The sequence below is a fragment of the Gymnodraco acuticeps genome, unplaced genomic scaffold, assembly GCF_902827175.1.
Source record: "Gymnodraco acuticeps unplaced genomic scaffold, fGymAcu1.1, whole genome shotgun sequence".
Lineage (NCBI taxonomy): Eukaryota > Metazoa > Chordata > Actinopteri > Perciformes > Bathydraconidae > Gymnodraco > Gymnodraco acuticeps.
The window spans coordinates 425617-448270 of record NW_022992324.1 but is presented as its reverse complement, the minus strand read 5'-3'; the positions used below and the strand labels follow the sequence as shown (position 1 = coordinate 448270).

General features: G+C 41.7%; 1 protein-coding gene across 2 annotated transcripts in view; it reads right to left on the bottom strand.

The window, feature by feature from the left end:
• LOC117541283 (partitioning defective 3 homolog) overlaps window positions 1-22654 on the bottom strand; it is a 131880-nt gene that overhangs the window by 6193 nt on the left and 103033 nt on the right. For both annotated transcript variants that reach the window (XM_034208475.1, XM_034208474.1), the window contains exon 3: window positions 2851-3024. In XM_034208475.1, the coding sequence (XP_034064366.1) occupies window positions 2851-3024 (174 nt within the window). The remainder of the gene's footprint in view (window positions 1-2850; window positions 3025-22654) is intronic.

The window sequence follows — 22654 nt, the reverse complement described above, 5'->3', positions numbered from 1 at the left end:
TAATGTAAACAGACTGATGCTGGTGAAGGTTTATTAGAAAAAGCTATAATAAGGGAGAATTCCATACAGTCAAAAGACAGATTGAAAAGACACTTTTTACAAAATTGATAATATAATATCGGGGGAGGGGAGGGATGAAACCCCTCTTTAATGGTCACCAGGCAGAGCACACAGCACACACAGTGAAATGTGGCCTCTGCTTTTAACCCATCCTAGCACCAGGAGTCTAGTACGGAGCAGTGGGCAGCTATTGTAAAGCGCCCGGGGAGCAATGGGAGTGAGGAGGGAAGGGGGTTGTCCAGTGCCTTGCTCAAGGGCACCACGGCAGGGCAGGAGGTGAACTGGGACCTCTCCAAGTTGCAGTCCACACTCCATTTGTAGGTCTGGTCGGGGACTTGAACCGACGACCCTACGGCTCCCAGTCCAAGCCCCTACTGACTGAGCCACTGCCGAGGTTACTGTAATCGTCCCCTTTCCTGAATAAGTATTGTTTTATTGCTTTAGATAACATAATGTTGAATATGTCTAAACCTGTACTATATCAATTTGTATATTTTCTACTTCTCTACTTTTTTAATGCCGTTTTATTTCAATTTTGAGATGTTTACATTACGCTGCCTTGTTTACATTACGCTGCTGCAACACAAACATTTCCCATTGGGATTAATATCTTATCTTGTCTTATATATCGCCTTGTCTCACGAAGACTTTTCTTTCTCAAGCGTCTCCATCTACGACCCTAACAGGCTGCTCATAACCAACTTCGCTTAAAAGGTTTTGTAAATACTCTTCTGCACAGGAGTATTATTAAGTCAAAATAAAATGTGTTTTTATTCTTAGATTTGCAGGATGAAGTCCCAACTTTAAGCGTTATGATGAATGCAGATCCAGAGGGACAAAGAGAGAGAGAGAATATCTGAGAACTAAAAGAAAGTACGTTTGTGTTGGTCTCTGTACATCTGCTCGCTTGCTTGCTTGCTTCTGCTTGTGTGGAAAAGGTTTTCTGCTTGATCCAAATTGACAAATCACCTACGAGAGTCAGTTTTCCCGTCCAAACCCGCAGTAATTACAGTTAAAAGAAGCGACTTGGCCGGCAGAACTGCAGAGGAAGAGGAGCTCAGCGTCGCATTTGATTTAGGAGGCGGCGAATAGAACCAATTAGCCACTTTGGCCGGGGATCAAACGGCTATCTGTGGCTAAAAGAAAAAAGCCCCTCCTGTCCAATTAACAGAATTTATGGACAGCGCTAAGGTACCGCTGGGCTGTGATAAGCTCATTTGTTGTGTTTGCTTTACTGTACACTGCGGCTCTGATATATGTTGCTAATGAGGATGACGGATCTGTAATCAAAGAGGAGTATGAGAGGAACAGACTTAACAATTAATCATCTGTGAAGTACATGTTTTGGTTCCTGATTGCATCTTTAATGGTTCCTCTATTTGATGAATGCATACATGTAGAAAAGCCCCTCATGGTGTTCAATGCAGCTTTGTGTCTACATGTTATTGTATTTACTTCAGTGATGCCCCAGTGCTTTGTGGATGACGGTTTTGAATTGTTGAGTTTAGCATGTTGTCGTCACTAGCTTGTTTTTTTGGGAACTGAAGTGACATGAGAGGGGCGGAGCTAGGTACCACAGATTGTTGAACAAGACTTCAGGACAATTAAGATGTTACAATAAACTTCATATACTTAAAAAACACTTTGAAAGGGACAACACTATGATCGCGAGCGCTAAGTAGGCATTTTAGTGTTTTTTTTGTAACCACAAGTAAACTTCGAGGGGTGAGCTAAGTAAAACCGAAAGTTGAACAAGACATGTATTCATTCAAAATGCTATGTTTAAAGGGGACCTATCATGCAAAATGCATTTGTTGTATGTCTTTTATTCATCAACATGTGTCCCCGGTGCGTCAGGGGAACTCACGCAGTGTCAGAAAATAAAACCCTCTCTCTTTTCCTCCGTACCCAAATCTCTAAAAACGGGGAACAACGGAGCTGATCTAGATTTACGTCCGATATGACGCAATATCTGAAATGTGGACCCACGGCCCTAATCAGAAACGTTGCTATCAGAAACAATGCCCGACTGTTTTGGATGTAATATGGTCAGTGTTTACATTAGCATTGCTAACACTCAGAGCTAACCTGTACTGGAGAGCATGTGTGTGAAGAAGCAGGAAATACAAAGGAACTCACCTTGTGGTATAACCGGCAAGAGAGAAAGCCTTTGAGCTCCATACTGTTTCAGATCCTTGATAATCCATGATATGGCGTTTCATCACAGCAGCATTTAGTTTAGACGGTAGCTGCCGGGTCCCGCATGAACTCAGAACCCTCATTTTTTTGTAATCAATTATTTATTTATTTTAAGCTGTATACCCCAAATCAGCACTTTTGAAACAGGAAGTGAAATCGAGGGATATGAGGCATGGATAAAATGGGTGATCTGTTTGGTATTTTGAGCAAAACACTTCATAGACATGTTTTTTATATATCTGAGACATATGCTATTGCCTAAAAATAGCATGATAGGTGCACTTTAACATTCATAATTAAACCTAACATGTGAAAGGGTAAACGTGTTTAGATAATAACACATAGCCTATTTTACATAGGTATTACAACGTCCTTATCAGTCACGTAATGTAATCCCATTGAATTACATTGGGAAAGAGACGTCTGTTACTCTGTTAATATTTAGTTTGAGCTAGATCTACTATCCAGAGATACTTCAAAAGCCCATTCCTTAGGCCCTAGAAGTTGTAAAATGTGCTAAAAGCCATATTCAGAGTTATTGTCGTGTACATGCTCTATAGACCCTGAGGTCCTCTCCTGGTTGGGACTTACTGGTGCGCAGGGCGGAGGGCGTGACCTCGATCTCGCTGCTGGCCTGGTAGGGCTGGAAGGCCGAGGCCCCGCTGAGGTCCACAGCGAACAGGTCGGGGCTCTGGGTCCCGTGGAGCTGGCACTGGTCCCGTCTCCTCCATGGTGGGGCTCCTGTTCTTCATACACCGCTATCAGCTGGAGGAGGAGGGACAGAGGACAGAGGACAGGTCAGAAGGTGAGGGATTTGAACATGCATATCATGAAATGTTAACAAGCTCAATAGATGGTTGTTGTATGAGGGGTGAAAGAAGTACGACAAAAATGATATCACATTTGGAAACAGATTATCTTTGTACTCGACAAATAAGGCTTCAACCCAAACAATGATATCATACACTGGGGTAATTATGAAATGAAGTTACAATAACAGAGAAGAACGGGACAGAGCGGGACCAAAGGGTGGTGATGTAAATAATGTGAGAGAAGAATGAAGTTGGATTTGAGAAACATGGTGCTTTATTTAACAGACAATGCATATAATGAAATGTCAACAAGCTTAACAAAGGGTTGTCTGTGTGCGTGTCAAAAAAGGCTTAACATCCAAACAATGAGATTGTACACTGGCATAATCTGGATTTATGAAAGGAAATGACAATAACTAAATGAAAAGCGAGAAAGAAAGGGACACAAAGAGACCAAAGCAAGGTGATGTCGATAAGAAAACATTCAATATATCACATAATAATGCTGATTTAAAAAGTAATACGAATGGAGGGGTGGAAAACCAAAGAAAATGGAGGGAAGACGAAATGTTTGAAATGAGGATAAAATATAGAAATTGTTGCATAACACCCCTGAAGGTTAAGCAGTCTGTGTGGAAACTAGGGATGGGAATTTGAAAGCAAATGTATATCCGAATATTCGACCCCCCAAAAAACGGTTAACCGATTAACCGAAATGTATATATCCTAAAAGAATATGAGCATGTCTACTCAGGGGAGAGGCGGGCGGGTGCGGAGGCGATTCACAATCAGGCCAGCTGTAGAGAAGACCCTCTCAGCTGGAATTTGGGCATAAGATGAGGTCTGCGTGGTCTGCGTGTAGGGAGGGGCAGCAGCCATATCGTTAGCTAGAACTAGATAGATCTGATGGATTTGGACATAAACGCGAGTGAAGTATAACCGGACGAGAGAGAGAGAGAGAGAGAGAGATCAGCACCAGCAGCTCTGCCCGCTGTGAGGGGCCGGTGAGCGGAGCAAAACACACCTTTAGACCTAACACACTTAGCTATGGCACTGTCGTATACATTGAATTATTCCATTTGACCATATGTAATCAATTTAGGCACCCCTCCCAAAAAAATAAAAATATTCATTACTCATATTCGAATACCTGAATAATTTCGAATATTCGATTAATCGTTCCCATCCCTAGTGGAAACCAAAGCGCTTTGTTGCATACATGTACTGTAAGCTGCTCCTTTTGAATCAAGTGTGTATATAGCGAGTAATATGGGCTAAAACTATATTTTTTACATCGTAATGAGTTGTTTATTTACAGTAACTGGTAAAAAGGGGATTTCATTTTACACAGAATCTAATAATAACTACTCAGCACAAGAGACATACACTTAAGACTTTCTTTTATTTTAGGAGTGTTTGTGCGTCATGTTTCTTGAATGACAGGCATTAAATATTGCTAAATAAGTTCAATGGACTCACTCCTTCAAACAGCAGTAAGAAAACGTGGATATAGAAAGAAAGTACAGGTAGTAAACGTGTCCGTGGTGAACAGACAGCGCATGGTGGTCCCTTTCTACTGAAATGCAAAGTACTGCACACAGAGTCTAAATGGAAATGGGGCTGGATTTATTCTCTATTCTACATTATGGCACTGAGCTGCTCATTACCTCCAATCATATCCTATTCTCCCTCAAAATGCCTGCCTTCAAAGCTCTCCTCGCTCACAGATCTGATTAATTCCAGCCTCCGCGGAGCCCCTTCAGGAGATTAAGAAGGAGATGCATGCCGTCGCTGTGTGACTCCCATCAGCTGGCTTCAGTTAGACATGAATATATCCAGCGTTTGCCAAATCAAAGGAGGTGATCTAACCGTCCCGTGTGGTGAGATCTGATGTGGAGGCATGATTGTGATAATGTCCTCACTGTCCCATAATCTCTCAATGGGGTTAAAAAGAATCCAGATATCAGCTCATCTGGGTTTATTAACATGAGTCTGAACAGAGAAAAACCCTGAACTTTAAGGAAAACTTTAAGGAACACACCCTGAGGCATAAGCAGCGGATCAAAAACAGACATTATCTTCACTTCAGGAAAATGCAAAACACATGGAGAGGCTGCCAAACGAGGAGGAAAAGTCAAATGATCAATTTAGTTTGATTCACATATATATGTCTATCTTTTAAGAAGAGGGGTTGAGTATACCGACTTCCAACAGAGGCCCCATTATGCTAGGTTTTCCCCTTTACTGGGGTTTGTTATATACGTTTTTGGTGCATGTAAATGGTCTGCAAAGCCTAAAATATAGCGCTCCAACACATTGTAAGTGATAGGCTAAGGGGCGGGACATCTCTAAGGAGTTGACCAATCACAACAGAGCCGATCAGTCGTAGTAGAAGCACGAAATACAAAAATGAAAATTAGCACAATATCTCCTCTTTCATCAGCTCTTATCGATCTGTTTTACTTCCCCCTTCTTCTTCCACACACACACACACACACACACACACACACACACACACACACACACACACACACACACACACACACACACACACACACACACACACACACACACACACACACACACACACACACACACACACACACACACACACACACACACACACACACACACACACACACACACACACACACACACACACACACACACACACACACACACACACACACACACACACACACATCACCACCTTCAAAAAACGTACAAGTCATGTTCATGTCACTTTGTGTGTGTGTGTGTGTGTGTGTGTGTGTGTGTGTGTGTGTGTGTGTGTGTGTGTGTGTGTGTGTGTGTGTGTGTGTGTGTATGTGTGTGTGTGTGTGTGTGTGTGTGTGTCATTTTATTAAAACCTCTCCCATATCTTTGCATTATTCCATGAAGTAGCACTAAATAAATAATCAATTAAATATCACAGAATGAGAACAAGCCCTACATTTAAACAAATATGTATCTACAGCATGAACTAACACCATCGTATTTATTCTTCCCTCACTTGGTTTGATCTGTGTTTGAAATGGTTGTGTAATATGGAAACATGAGAGCAGATGTGTTCCTGCACAGACTCATGGGAGAAGGCAGTGTTGTGTGTTTTATGCGAACACGTCTAAATAAAACTTCCTGAGTGTAACTGTCAGAGGGTCCTCCACTCTTCCCTCATTAAGTTCAGCCAGAACCGCTGAGTCAGCAACCCCCCCCCCCTCTTCTTCATGTCCCGCTCCCTACGGACACCACAGAAGAAGAAAAACCCATAACCCATGTAATGTTAAACCCCTTGTTACATGGTAATCAGTTCAAATGCAGTTCACACCAGTGTTTCCGCCAGACCAGGGTTGAAAGGGCGTCCACCCCGAGAGCAGGGGGGGGTGGGGATTGAATTGAATTTTGAATTGAGCCGTCCCTTATAGATACCATCTCTTTACGTATTAATGATGGGAATTCCGGCTATGTGGGCTCCTAAACGGCTCTTAATTTTTCCACAGTTTACCAGAGCCTCAGCTTTGCCGCTGCGAGGCTCCGGTGCTCGCAGTTCACGCGCGTGCTCCACTAGCACCCCCCCGCCAAGGCTCGCCGGCAGTACACTTTCCATCACAGGAACACGCTTTGCTGGCGGCGAAAATAATCCCACCTCCCGACTCCTTTGCCCCGCCAACAGAGGGATGTCCTTAGGCGTTTTCACACTGGAGTACTTTTCCCTTTTGGTTCCGATAGTTCCTGGGATTTTGCGTTCACACCAAAAAGAGAACTTAGTTCATGAGAACGTTTACCCCCTTTTCAGTCCCTGCTAGAGAGGTGGTACTTTCCTGGGGAGAAAAAAGTTCAAAATTCTGATTGGCTCCTGCAAACCACGGCCCGTAAAACTCTGAAAAGTTTTGTGAAGCCGCCATTGTATTTGCTGGCATTAGCATTATTAGTATTAGCATTAGCCCAGCGCACCAATGGAGAGGGACTAACTTATGGCAACACAAAAAAAAACATGGGAGCGGTGGAGATGAGGAGATGTCGGCGTTCTGACGATTTACTCGGACTCCGGGGACTTCAGGTGGCAGTATACGGCGTGAAGTTGTTTGCGGCCTGCCAGTAAACCCAAAGCAGAAGAAGAAGAAGTGACGTCAGCGGCTCATTTGCGTAATCTTCCCTCAGAACGCGATCTGCTCTTTAGTTCCATGGGGGAACTAAGTGCTGGCACTAAGTACGGCAAAGTACTTGGAGTGAAAGCGGCTCTTGTCTTTTTTACTTTTCGTCATTTCAAGCCATAAAAACTCTCGATCTTCTCTCAAATTATACTTTTTTTTTTTTTTTTGTCAAATGACAGCAAGACGCCCCCCTGGCGGAAACGCTGGTTCACACCATCACTGTCGTAGTGTACTGTCAACATCTGAAATCCATCTGATGTCATTGAGAGGTAGAAACAATCAGTGATAATCATTAATGCCGTAATAAAGAAATATGGTAAATCTGATGAGTGTGAGTCTATCTTAAGGACTTAATTGGGAAGTTAGTTTTTTGCTGTGTTCACATTTCCTGGTAGTTTCGTGATACACAAATCCCTAAAAAAGTGTTTTTTCCGACAAGTTCATGAGAGCTTTTGGAAATGTCCATTCTCCTCAGTGTTGCAATAACCAGATTATTACATGTCCACAAAACTGAACTTTCTGCTGATACTAAGAAATTGCAAATGCTCACAGGGATTTCAAAAGTTAAGAACTTTTTTAATCAAATCGAAAGCAAGGACTACATGTATAGATATATATATATATATATCTATGCAGAAGAGTAGATGGAAATAATAATAAACAAACTACTTGCTGGGAAGAATAAGATAAGAGCTTAAACAAATTAATGACAAATAAAGAAACTTTGGGTTAACACGTTTCTCCTTTGCCAGAAACGTGAATATTTAAGTGAATAGGATGGGGTGCAAACATCAGCCGCTCCCTCAGGACTCCATGTTTCTTCTGATGGTTTTGTTGACTGAATTGTTGTCCATTCCATTTGCTACAAAACAGCCTCAAGTCTAAGATAATGCTGGTATTTGTTGACAAGCTCAGCCCTGACACACACACACACACACACACACACCACACACACACCACACACACACACACACCACACACACACACACACACACACCACACACACACACACACCACACCACCACACACACACACACACACACACACACACACACACACACACACACACACACACACACACACACACACACACACACACACACACACACACACACACACACACACACACACACACACACACACACACACCAACACACACACACACACACACAACACACACACACACACACACACACACACACACACACCACACACACACACACACACACACACACACACACACACACACACACACACACACACACACACACACACACAAAAGGGGACCATCCAATCAGAGCGTTGGCCTGCCCTGAGGGAAACAGAGGATGTGTTCACGGAGCTGATTGGCGTGTGAAATGGTGTCGATAAAGGTTGAGACAATTTCAAATGTTCCTATTTTTTTACTTAACATATGGCCTTTTACAGGTTGAATTAGGGGGGCGATAATTATTTGTATTCGGTGTTAATAATTGATTAATTGAGACACAATTTGCTTAACATGACATAAGCTGCAATATCAAGAATCTGAAAACGCCAAAATGTTTTTACTGGAAACTGTTAATGATTAATAAAATCAGTCATTGCATATCTTAGTATGTGGATCAGGAAATGCACTATTTATCAATTAAGCTTATTGACTAGCGCTCCAACACATTGTACGTGATTTTGAACATTAAAGCATGGAGACATGTCACAGTAGAGACACTGAATACTAATATGAACCTGAAAGTTAGCAAAATAGGACCCCTTTAAAAACATTTAAAGATTTGCTTCCATTTTGACTATAAGCAGCAGGAAAACCCTCATGAACTGTGCAAACTGTGCATGTGAGGGTGAATGTGTGTATGTGTGTATGTAAAACATGTCATCAACTTTTCTTTACTTTCATGCAAACACGATTCAAACTTAACCCAAAAAAATATGCTTTCAGGTAAAGTCCAACGGAAAGAGTGAGTCAGTCCACTTCTTAGCAGTCGCTCTCAGCTCATAAATCATCATCATTACTCTGGATAGAACAATACGCCGGGGCAAAGAGAGGTCGGTCAAAGGGGAATTAGTCCTTACGGGCGTGGGGGAGTTAGGGCGGGGGTGAATTGAGAAAGAAACAGTCACTGGTTGCACCACATCAGCCATCGCTCTTATTTCATCAGAGATCCTACAGCTAATACGCTGCGGCAGTCCAATAATCACAACTCTGGCTTTCAACATAAATCTTTCCACATCTAATGTCGGTGTGATTTATCCACACATCACGTTAAATAATGTCATTTCAATTTCTCACAGAATCACATAACAGTCTCCCTCGTGTCACGCTCCAGTGTTTGTGTTCTTTCATATGATTAACTGAATCTGAAACGTATTATCAATAAGAGCAGACACGTGAAGGGAGAGACAGCAGGACTGATTATTTGAACAGAGAGGACATGTGCTCGTCAAACACAGAGGATTACAAGACAAGGAATTAAAGCCATGTCATGTTCCAAAGAAAACGCCTGCCTCACAGGAACAACGGTTAAATCAGGACGTTCATTCATCATTTGAGATAATATTGAATAAGCTAAAGGAAGATATTGAATGTCTTTTATTTTATTGTATCATCTACAATATGCCCTTAAATGTAGAAGCTGATCCCAGACCCACAAAGGCTCTAAGACGTGGTTAACTTGTTCCTGCACCAGTTTCAATACAGAGAAATTCCTCTGGAAACATTAGACTTTTCAAACTGAAGGTGACCCCTGATACGGGAAGTCTTTCAGACCTGGCATCGCTACACCAGGGAGTGAGAGGGCGAAAAGCGAAGCTGTCAGCAAAAGATGGGAAGAAACCACTTGACTTTCGCCCACACAGCTGTGTAATCCAAAACATGTTGTCCCGACTCCTCTCAGGTCAGAAAACTGCAGCATGGAAACATTTTCTCGGTTCCACGCTTCAGGAACCGTGAAGAAAGTGCCGGGTTGCAGCCGGCCTTTTCCCAAAAAGCGACAGCCATCAAAAAAAAAAATCACTCCGCAGCAGCCAGAACCCTCAGAGTGCAGACAGGCAGCGACCGATGTTACCCTCGGGTCAGATAACCACACTTAATGTGAGGGGATCACTTTCAAAATTACATGTCTGGCATAGGAGGGAAAAACTACACCTACCACAAAAAAAAAAAGATATATATATATCATAATTCTTAAAGGATGGTTGGTGACTTTCAATGTCAACAAAGTAGGGCTGCCCAATCGGGGAAACTAATTGTGACTCAAGATCTTTTGCATCCTACATTTTTAAAGAGGCCCTATCATGCTTTTTGGGGGTTTTCCCTTCCATGCTGTGTGTTATATATGTTTGTGTGCATGTTAACGGTCTACAAAGGCTACAATTTGAATGTTCATAAGAGGATCTGTACCAAACAAATGTGTTATTTAAGTCTGTAAAATATGATTTTTAAGCCGAGGACTTCTCTGCACCTCCACAATACTACAAATATATACAGTGGGGCAAAAAAGTATTTAGTCGGCCACCAATTGTGCAAGTTCTCCCACTTAAAAAGATGAGAGGCCTGTAATTTTCATCCTAGGAATACTTCAACTATGAGAGACAGAATGGGGGGAAAGAATCCAGGAAATCACATTGTAAGATTTTTAATGAATTAATTGATAAATTCCTCGGTAAAATAAGTATTTGGTCACCTACAAACAAACAAGATTTCTGGCTCTCACAGACCTGTAACTTCTTCTTTAAGAGCCTCCTCTGTCCTCCACTTGTTAACTGTATTAATGGCACCTGTTTGAACTTGTTATCAGTATAAAATATCAAAATGATCACAAGAACGGTGAGCAAAGATCCCAGAACCACACGGGGGGACCTAGTCAATGACCTGCAGAGAGCTGGGACCAAAGTAACAAAGGCTACCATCAGTAACACACTACGCCGCCAGGGACTCAAATCCTGCCGTGCCAGACGTGTCCCCCTGCTTAAGCCAGTACATGTCCAGGCCCGTCTGAAGTTTGCTAGAGAGCATTTAGATGATCCAGAAGAGGATTGGGAGAATGTCATATGGTCAGATGAAACCAAAATAGAACTTTTTGGTAAAAACTCAACTAGACGTGTTTGGAGGAGAAAGAATGCTGAGTTGCATCCAAAGAACACCGTACCTACTGTGAAACATGGGGGTGGAAACATCATGCTTTGGGGCTGTTTTTCTGCAAAGGGACCAGGACGACTGCCGTGTAAAGGAAAGAATGAATGGGGCCATGTATCGTGAGATTTTGAGTGACAACCTCCTTCCATCAGCAAGGGCATTGAAGATGAAACGTGGCTGGGTCTTTTAGCATGACAATGATCCCAAACACACCGCCCGGGCAACGAAGGAGTGGCTTCGCAAGAAGCATTTCAAGGTCCTGGAGTGGCCTAGCCAGTCTCCAGATCTCAACCTCATAGAAAATCTTTGGAGGGAGTTGAAAGTCCGTGTTGCCCAGCGACAGCCCCAAAACATCACTGCTCTAGAGGAGATCTGCATGGAGGAATGGGCCAAAATACCAGCAACAGTGTGTGAAAACCTTGTGAAGACTTACAGAAAAACGTTTGACCTCTGTCATTGCCAACAAAGGGTATATAACAAAGTATTGAGATTAACTTATTTTCCACCATCATTTGCAAATAAATTCTTTAAAAATTAGACAATGTGATTTTCTTTCTCATTCTGTCTCTCATAGTTGAGGTATACCTAGGATGAAAAGTACAGGCCTCTCTCATCTTTTTAAGTAGAAGAACTTGCACAATTGGTGGCTGACTAAATACTTTTTTGCCCCACTGTATGTATTTTAACTAGGGCTGTACCCGAATATTCGTTCGTTGGAATACTATTCGGGTTTCAATTTCGTTATTCGGATATTCGCGCTGCACTGTGGCTGCCAAATTGAATTTATTGAAATCTCCCATATCAACGTAAGAGTTTGTGCCTCTTCGGGGGTGCTAACACTTAACCATAAACGTTATTTTTTACTTTCTCCGTCTTTCTATGTAGATATAACTTTTTCTCCGTTAATCTCAGTCACGTTGTTTCCATAGCAACAACAACTTCCTGTCAACAGCGCTAACTCTCCTTCAAAATAAAAGCATGTTCATGAAAAATAGGAAGCCAAGCCAAATTACACTTAAGACATACAACTGCAACGAAAGTAACAAACACAATGCGATATCCTTTTCAATTTCAAAGAACACAAATTGGGTTATATATATTAACACATAACTATAAAACAACAAAATGAATGCCGTGAATAAACCGAAATACACGTGTTGAAGTGGTTCGCTGCTGACTGACTATTTTACGTATAGCCTATTTGGATATATACAGTACAATAACAATTTGAAAAGTAAGCCATGGTTTATTCCCTTCATGACTAATGTCTCTTGTTTTCTCCTAGAGATGGTCACATTGAGTCGACAGTTGGTTGCCAGGTTTAAGATGCAGAAAATGAAATTGCCTATTCATAAAGTATTTCTTTCAAAGTCAAAAGAAAAGGTTGACAGTTTGAGCGCTTTGACGACGAGAGTTATAGTTACACAGTTTCCGTTCATCGAGTAACAAATACACAAGGGCGGCGAAAGCTATTCATCAAGGCCGCGATGAAGCAGAGCTGCTTTCTCCTCTTTCAAAACGTCTGCTTTGATTTGTTACCTAAGAGGCTACATGAAAGTGTTCATCGTAATTTCTCCACAAATAGCAGTTGTTGGACAGATTTACAGGCGAGGCTGTGCAACACACCGGGGGGGGGGGGGGGGGGGAATAACAGTCACTCACTCTCACCTAATTTATCAGCAAGAGTCGGTTTAATTGATTTGGTTTATACATAATAATTAGACAAATTGATGGAGAGTGGAGGCAGCTTGACATTGTGAAGCATGTCAGATTTCCTTCAGTTTTGTTATGAGGCCATGTGGCTTTGAAATAAAGGTGGACTCTGGTACAAAAAAGTGTGCATTCTTCATGAAATAAAACATCACATGTCCAGGAAAAGAAACGGAGAAACACAGTAATTGCTTTACCTCATGAGTGATTAGACTTTTGTATTGCCTGAAGCTGATTTGCATGTTGTGTACCTTTGTAAGTCTTAAATAAAGACTATCTTAATGCAACAGCACACAATGAGACAATATTGCTCTAAACATTTTGTTGCACCAGTGGATGACCTGAGTTTCATGCCCATTTCTAGCTCCATGAATAAATAATTTTCCCACTGGAAGAACTTGACAGGATTTAAGTTCCTGACTTGATAAAAGTTGTATATTTATCTGCCAACAATAACTATGTTTAGCCTCTATTCAATATATATTATATTCCGAGACTAATCTACTACCAGATACCATTATAAAAGCAACAACAAAAAGGAAAACGGTTATCCCAGATAACTTGAGAACTGGCCTGAACTCAACCCCATCCAACATCTGTGGGACTCTAGGACAGGGTGTATGCAGGAATCCTGAAGTCACATGTAAAACCTTTAAGACCTTTTTTAAGACCCTTTCCATACATTTTAAGACCTCATCGCCACTGAGTTTTAACCGGTTACATTGACACACTTTACCTCACATTGACTATATACAGTATTAATTGTCCTTCCTCCTTATCTTCCAACCATTTGGACGCAGACTTGCATTTCCCCATAACGATGTTTTTTAACAACCGGCGTAAACGGAGCTTCGCGCTATCAAGCAGTGAGCGTGCGATGTCCTGTTCAGATGACGTCAAATCCAACGGGATGCCATAAATAAAGTACACAGAATCACACTACACACCTACGCAATGATTACATTCAGGCAGACTGTAGAATACAACCTCTTTGGACCATTTATATACTTATTGAAAACAAGCTACAAAATGTAACACCTTGGAAAATGCCGTTTAATACTTTTTAATAGCCTTCATTTTTGCTAATTTGATTGATCAACTTTTAATACTTTTTAAGACCCTGCAGACTTTTCCTACAATACCGTTTTTATTCAAAGCTTAAAATCTGAATGGAATAAGAGCTGACATCTGAGACAACTTTACCTCAAAGATTCTCTCTTTAAAACCAATCCCAGAAGCTCACACATTTAATTGTATCCCGTCCTGTTCACTCAAATACAATAAAGTCAAGTGTGAGCATAAACTTTCCCTGACGATATTTTTTGCCTTGCAGAAACATATCACTGTAACACACTCACACACTCATATCTGCAAGTTTCAGAAAGACAAATGTGAAACTTCTCTGAGAAGGCTGTTCTGACGACCAAAATAAAGAACGTGTGCAAAAGCAGATTATTTTGTAATATTGAGTGTAGAGAAAAGCACTACAGGATATAAAAGGCATCGACTTTGTATGGATACGATTTGCATATTATTACTTTTATAATATTGCAAGATCTGACAAATCTGGTTCAACCTACACAATGCATTGTCTTTTTTATCACTTGTTGTGTCACTAAACATGAAAGAGAAACACATTTGACTCTTGTCTGACACTAAAGGAAAGTTCAAGAAGCCATATGTCAGACTTTTTTTTTTTTTAAATAAAAAATTTACATTTTTTTTACAATTGTATTAAATTGGATTGGACTCGTTTCTATAATCAGAAGAGTGTTTTTGGAAGAACTTTTCTGTGAACTTGTATGGAAAAGTGTTGATCTGAGCAGCAGCAGCCAAAGGGCGGAGGTTTTGGAAGTGTGACAGATGTAGCTAAGATTAGCCGATGATGCTAGACAACCCCAAACTCCCACTGAGACGCTACAGAGTGAGCAAAGGCAGAACACTGCGACCTTAACCTCGCTGAGTTTAGACACACATTGAAGAAAAACGCATATCAAATAAAGAGAATGAGACCTGACATTGCCCAGGTGCCGTCTAAACCTCTCCACACGCACACTATCAAACATCTTCCATTGCTGGAACACCGTCCTTCTCATGTATTCACTCAGGTTGTCCGTCAAGCTGACACACACCGATTATGTCCAGGCAAACACAGATTTATGATTACATTGTAATGGAGTCGAGGACAATTCGGAGCGGCGCGGAGCAATTCCCCTCGCCATATTGACCCGCTTTCCATTTCACTTTAATCCAGACGATAGAAAACATGTGGGGGGAAAAGCAAGGGAACTTTTCTGAGCTCGAGCCAAGCTGACAAAATGAAAACTGGGGGGGGGGGGGGTGAAGCACTGAAGAAGGTGATTCATTTTCTAAAATGAGAAGAGTGCTGAGTTGTGACTCTTGTTCCCTGCGAGCAGTTGCTCTTGTTTCACTGCTTCGTACGAAACTTTAACGGCACCTCTGAACTCTGGCTCCTCGCCCCAGAGGAACACTTTACAGCCGGAGATTATGGAGAAACAACCGACCTGACACAAAGAGTGGTTGTCATTTATATCTTCTTTTACCGACACATGTTCCTTTTTAAGGGGATTTATGTTTTTGTTTGAGAAACCACGATCACACTATCCATTTTATTGCGGCTGAAACCGATTGAATAGTATTGATGCGACATATCGGACGGTTCTTTACCGTTTTATTGTTATTTGGTTTTGTAATTAGCTTGTATACTATACACTGTTAACTGCTAACTGTTTCTGTCCTGTCAAGAAACATGATATTCAACGGCAGTCAGTGTAAACAATGACTAAGTGGTTATTTGCATTAAAAAAACATGTGATTCCAAGGTTAAGATAAAGAATGACAGTAGTCTTATTGCTTTGATGAAAAAACTTGGTTTAAATGACACGTTAGAAGCTTCTTCTAGAGCTAGTGCTTGTTAAACATTTCCTATATAGATCACATGTTGATGTTAAAATATATTAAAATAACTATTTCTACCATGGTCACGTCACTTAAATCAAACGTTAATAATAGTTCATGTTAGCGGCAATATTTAGTCAAGCAGGACTGCGCTTCCCACCGGATGCTAAGCGCTAACAGCTAATGTTTTCAACCTCTCCTCCGTTTGATTTCAACATGGATTTGTTGTTCACAAAGTAACATTATCTAGGATCAGCAACAAGGGAAGTTTTAATGACGACAACAGCGTTCCGTTACAGATTATTAGACAATAACATTCACTGCCAAATCAACCGGGACATAGTTTTATCATACTTTCTTACATGTGATGAATAAGAATGAACGTAATCAAGAAATATGTGACCGTTTTGGAAGGCAAGCGTATTCTCTTCTTGCCAAGAGTTTGATGAGAACCAGTGAGAAATGACCTTTGATTAGAATAAAACTGGCAAATGGCTAGCCTGTCTTTGTGTACTTATAAAGGATACAATCTACTTTCTTTAGTTGCTCCTACTGAGGAGTTTAGTTTGAGACTGAAACTAAAATTAAACCTGGATTCACCCTTTTTTCTGTATTTGCCTGACCCTTCATTTGTAAACTGAATTTATCCCCATCTGCTCGTCCACTTAGCTGCGACAGCTAAAATGTACCATTCTGGATATCGGAGCTTAAAGAAACACAGCTGAATAGTGCTGACAGTCTTTCAGCACAGGGAAAAGTGGGTTTAATTCAAGCTGCTGAAAGCTGATAGATGTGGGTACAGCGCAGAAAAAGACTGTGCTACAAAATCCACAACACACACACACACACACACACACACACACACACACACAGAGAGAAACTATTTCCTATGGCCAAACACCTGATAATGCAGTGTGAACCCATTTCTGAACCCTCTATAAGAGAAGATTGTCCTCTGGTTTGATAGGTACAATAGAGAAAGGTAATACCATTGCCATGGGTACAGATTCATTTCACACAGGTTGCCAACTCTAAAAATGAAAGCTCACATGAGCCTTTGTATTTTTAAACAAATCACACATTTAGATGAACTCGAACCAAACCAAAAACAGGTTTGGACATGGAGATAAGACTGGAAATCAGTTCATTACTTGAAATAAATGGCTTCCAAAACACAACCGTGTGTGTGTAGGTGAGAGTGTGAGAGTGTGGTTAGCTAGCACCGCTAATGAGCAGCATACATCCCCATGCTATCAGGGCTAATCACACTTAGCGCTATATTTAGCTTCAATTCATGATTTTCCAAGGGACCAATCAACACATAGCAGATGACACAGCTGTGTGAATATGACTGACTGTGTGTGTGTGTGTGTGTGTGTGTGTGCGTGCGTGCGTGCGTGCGTGCGTGCGTGCGTGCGTGCGTGCGTGCGTGCGTGCGTGCGTGCGTGCGTGCGTGCGTGCGTGCGTGCGTGCGCGTGCGTGCGTGCGTATATGTATATTTAAGTAGGACAACCTGTGTTTAAACATGAGGGCTTAATAGTTTTTGAAAGAAGCTGTACAGTAGCTCTCGCCCTAATCTCATGTTAGGCTGAGATAAATTAGAAATGTTAAAACTTGGGCTCAAAAACTCAAAAAATTCAACAATTATTTCCAGAAAACAAAATGGTCATAACTTAAAGGTCACCTATCATGCTATTTTTAGGCAATAGCATAGGTCTCAGATATATAAAAAACATAAAAAACATGTCTATGAAGTGTTTTGCTCAAAAAACCAAACAGATCACCCATTCTAGCCATGCCTCATATCCCTCTATTTCACTTCCTGTTTCAAAAGTGCTGATTCTGGGTATAAACAGGTCTCTCTTTAGAATGAGACCCTGTGTCTCAATGAGATTTTCACCTGTATAAATAAAGGCAAAACTGAAAATAATTTTTAAAAAGAGGGGGCGGAGCCTATGCCGGCTCATGCGGCCGGGACCTGGCAGATACTGTCTAAAATGCTGCGGTGATGAAACACAAGGATTATTAGATCAAGGATTCTCTCTGAAACAGTCTGGAGCTCAAAGGCTTTCTCTCTTGCCGGTTATACCACAAGGTGAGTTCCTTTTTATTTCCTGCTTCTTCACACACATGCTCTCCAGTACAGGTTAGCTCTCAGTGTTAGCGATGCTAATGTAAACACCGACCATATTACGTCCAAAACAGTCTGGAATTGTTTCTGTGCCGTGGGTCCGCCGCCGATTTGATGTCATATCGGCGGCAAATCTGGATCAGCTCCGTTGAAGCCCCGTTTTTAGAGATTTGGGTACGGAGGAAAAGAGAGAGGGTTTTATTTTCTGACGCTGCGTGAGTTCCCTGACACACCGGGGACACATAGTTATAAAAGACATCAAAAAGTGCATTTTGCATGATAGGTCCCCTTTAAGTTAAGGTTGTTTCTGTTTCTGCTTAGGTAGTTTAATGTGTGTATTAGATTTTCATCTATTGGACCAAAAGATCTTATCTAAAAAGCCCAATAACTTATGTACAACAAGCTTGAAATACACCCTTCATATTTCCCCTTATTATAATCAATCTGAGGCTTCTGTTTTCAGGGATGAGCTGCCAACCAGATGAAACCCTATGGAAAGCTGTGATGTAGGCGGGTTTTATCTTAAACAGGTCCCATGACATGGCCATTTCTACTGATCATAATTCCATTGTTGAGGTCTACTAGAATAGATTCACATTGTTCAATGTTCCAAACTCACATTGGTTTCTCATACAGCATCTCTGTAAAGTATGTGTATTCACTCTGTCCTAAACGGCTTGTTGGAGCTCCTGTCCCCTGTGCTCTGATTGGTCAGCTTGCCCACTCTGTTCTGATGAGTCCACCACCGTTACAGCTGAACATCAGTGTTTATGTTTTACAATGGCGTTTGTTAGCAACCAGAAAATGACACCAGCAATGACAAACAGATGAGAATGCTGCGTGGGGTCTGGGTGCCGTGTTGGCGGGACGTTGCGCGGCTCGCTGCTCCGCCCTTTGAGGCTCGAGGAGCAGACAGTGTGAGCTGGATTACTGGTGTCGTTTCCTGGTTGCTGCGTGGGGTCTGCGAGACAGTGAAAAACTCAGCCTGAACACCATGGACACGGGAAGGGGGGGGTGCTGATGGGGCTGTAGCACCAATTGGAGCCAACGGGTCGTCGTTACGTCAGAGTGACCAGAAAGAAAACGAGGCGTTCTGGGGCAGCATAGACAGGTCTTCTCTGTGTTAGAGTTTTACTCGCTACATGGTGTACTTTGTTTACATGCAGAAAAACCTTCATAACACACAAGGGGACGGGTAATAACCGGAAAAGCATGTCATGGGACTTTTAAAGCATATTCATGTTCAACTTATAACTTAGGAGGCAATATACCTCACCTCTATAAGTGGCCCGAGTCCTTCGTATATTTGTCTGTATGTGGCCCTCGGTGAAAAAAGTTTGGACACCGCTAATCTACTGTGAGGAGGAATCTGTGGAGGGGATCGGGCTCTCAGGATGGAGCTGACGGAGCTTTAGACGACCGAGTATTTTCTTCACAGAGTCTGGATAGAAGCTAAGAACAGAGTGAACTGGACAGCTTCCCACCCCTCTCTCTTTGCCGGGAACTATTCCGTCACTTCTCAGGCCTGGACAAGTGGTGCTGGTGGGAAGGCTTTCAAATGTGTGTTGGTGTGTGTGTGTGTGTGTGTGTGTGTGTGTGTGTGTGTGTGTGTGTGTGTGTGTGTGTGTGTGTGTGTGTGTGTGTGTGTGTGTGTGTGTGTGTGTGTGTGTGTGTGTGTGTGTGTGTGTGTGTGTGTGTGTGTGTGTGTGTGTGTGTGTGTGTGTGTGTGTGTGTGTGGTGTGTGTGTGTCAGCTGCAACACAGCTGGCGAGGCTCGTGCATCGGGGGCAGTTTATGTTGCACAATGAAACCACCGCCACTCCACAGGAAACGGCTCTTTTTAGGCAATAAATCAGCAGAATTAAAAGAGGCTGGGAAGTTTTCTGAGAGAAGAACGGAGAGAGGCTGACTGAGTAAGACAGACGGATATTACGTGGTGGTACATACCGTATGTATTTATCATTATTGCTATTAAAAGACCAGGCTTTTACGGTAAAAATGCAAGTCAGAAATTGGCCATGACTTTCTGTGATTAAGTCGGGTATTTCCAACAACTGTGTTATATTTCACTTTGCAAATTAAAGTTTAAGACTTAAAATGAGGTTGTTACACACTACTCTACCATTAATATATGGCATTATAATCATTTTTAAATAGCAGAAAGACGCTTTCAACTATCAAGCCCAACACTGATGGAGCCGCAACTATGCCTGACATACAACCTTGAGAGAACATTCAGAATATCAGCTTAAATTGGCTTATAACCAATATCCTATTAACCTTATTATTCATTGTTGGACTGTAAACTTTTGTGCCTCTATAAAATGTTCGATAAAAGTTAGGCTAAACAGAATATCTTTTAATTTACCAATGTTATCATAATTTGTTCAAAGACTGATTTTGGCATTTGGCTAAAAATCCAACATGCCTGGCAAAAAAAATGAAATATATATAATTATTTTAAGAGATTAATAACCATGTGATGAATTTCTTTGTCGCATCTTAAGTCAGAGGTGTTCTGGCATAGAGGGGATTGAGTGTCATCCATTTATTATTTCAAACTGCCTTAACCCCCATGAGGATCGGCCACTATTATTCTATCATTATAACAAGATAATGCGGAGGATAATCTGGGCACCAACTCCAGTTTTTAAAATGTGCTTCGATGAAAGACAGCGCAATATTTCTACCAACACATTCAAGGCAACTGAATCAAAGAGGACCTTGTTGCTATGAGACAAACTACAGAAAATATAAAAACACTGACACAAATGGGCTGTAGATGAACTAGCTTTCTCTGAACTTGCCTTTTCCTAATTTACCGTAAACTGTGGGCACAGTTCGTAAAGAATAAGTGTAAACGAGTTGCTCAGCTAAGGGACCAAAAAGACCAGCTTGGAAACTCATTCTCTACATTTGTCCAATTTTCCAAAAATAATAATAACACACCACAAAACCAAACTTATGCTGCCATTGGATTCTTTTCAACAGCCATTAAGCAGTTGGAAATTCCACACTTAATCACCTTCTGGTAAGAAAATAACAAATATACAAGCTTAAACCAGAGTTGTGTTATTTAATAAAGATGTTGGAGCTATATATCTCTTTATATTATTTAATATAATAACATTTATTTTATTGCTGTTTTATAGTGTTTATTGTAAATGTATTCTTAGTTAGTCTCATAAGTTAAAGTAGTTTCTATGCTTTTATTTTGAATGCATGTTTTGGGCACTGGGTGATTAGAGCACCTGGTGTAATTGTATATATTGGAGACAGGTGGAAGTGGGAGCCAGAGCACTAGTAGGCAAACGGTTTTTTACCAGGGTGTTTCAAGCCAGCAAAAGCAAAGCCATAGGAAAGGATTAAGGAAAAGCGATATAGGAAACCTGTTCGTTATACTTTGTTATCGGAATAAACTGCACAAATGGAGAATCTTGTCTGGACCTGCATCATTGCCCTGCGTAAGATCTGCTAACTAGTGCCTCAGTGGCTGTATTATTTTAAGTTAATTATCTGTTTTATTTCTATATGATTTTGGCCGCTACAAAAGAGTTATAGCATTTAACAGAATCGATCTTAGGCCCCAGCCACACGAGGACGATAACGGTCATATCCGCTACAGTTCTCTATCATATAGACGGTTCGGCCACACGAGGCCGACATGGAAACGCATAAAACGATAACGGGTCCCAAGGTGGGTAGATCTGCGAACGAAACGCTCTGGGGGGACAAACGGCTCCGTGTTTACGCCTATACGATCATTTCCTGATAACGTTGAAGCAATAGCCCCGCCTCTCCCATGTCTCCTGCTCAGAGATCAGCTGCTGGGCTTTCAGAAGAGGGGGAGGAAAAGAGAGGCTCCGTTTTTTTATTCTTATATTATTATATAGAGTCATCAATTTGTTTTAAAGCTCAATAAATAAGAAAGAAGACCTCTGACCGGCACTTTTCAAATTTTGTCCGGAAGATTTAAACATTAACGGACATGTTGACCGGCGAAAAAAACTGAAACTCTGCCGCACGGCCCCCTCGTCCCTTGGACGAGCCGGAGAGGTGGGTGTTTGTCATCTGCTGGTGGACTACCGGAGAGATCTACAGCAGGAGCACACGCTTGCCTCGGGGAGGGAGAAAAAGAGCCAGAGCGTCCACAGCGGAGAATAACCAGAAGGGCAACCATGGCAACCATGCGCGGGAAGTCTTCTTCGCTGCTTTTGTGGCAGACTACAGCGCCACTTACAGGCTCGGCATATGTACTACAGCGTCTAAAGCGCTTTCGAGCGATCTCGTGTGAACGGACACGTTTCTGGTGCCTGTTGCGTGTGGACGGAAGACTTTTTTGATATCGATTTCGGTCCGTTTGCGTTATCGTCCTCGTGTGGCTCCAGCCTTATTTCCAGCTGGAAAAGCCAGAGGTCCTGCACTAGTAGATAGTACCAAGATCTGACCAAGTTACACAGAACATTGCATTTATACAGAGGAGCAGGAAACAAAAAGGACATAAGACAGGTAACATATGTATGATCATTTCCCTGACAATG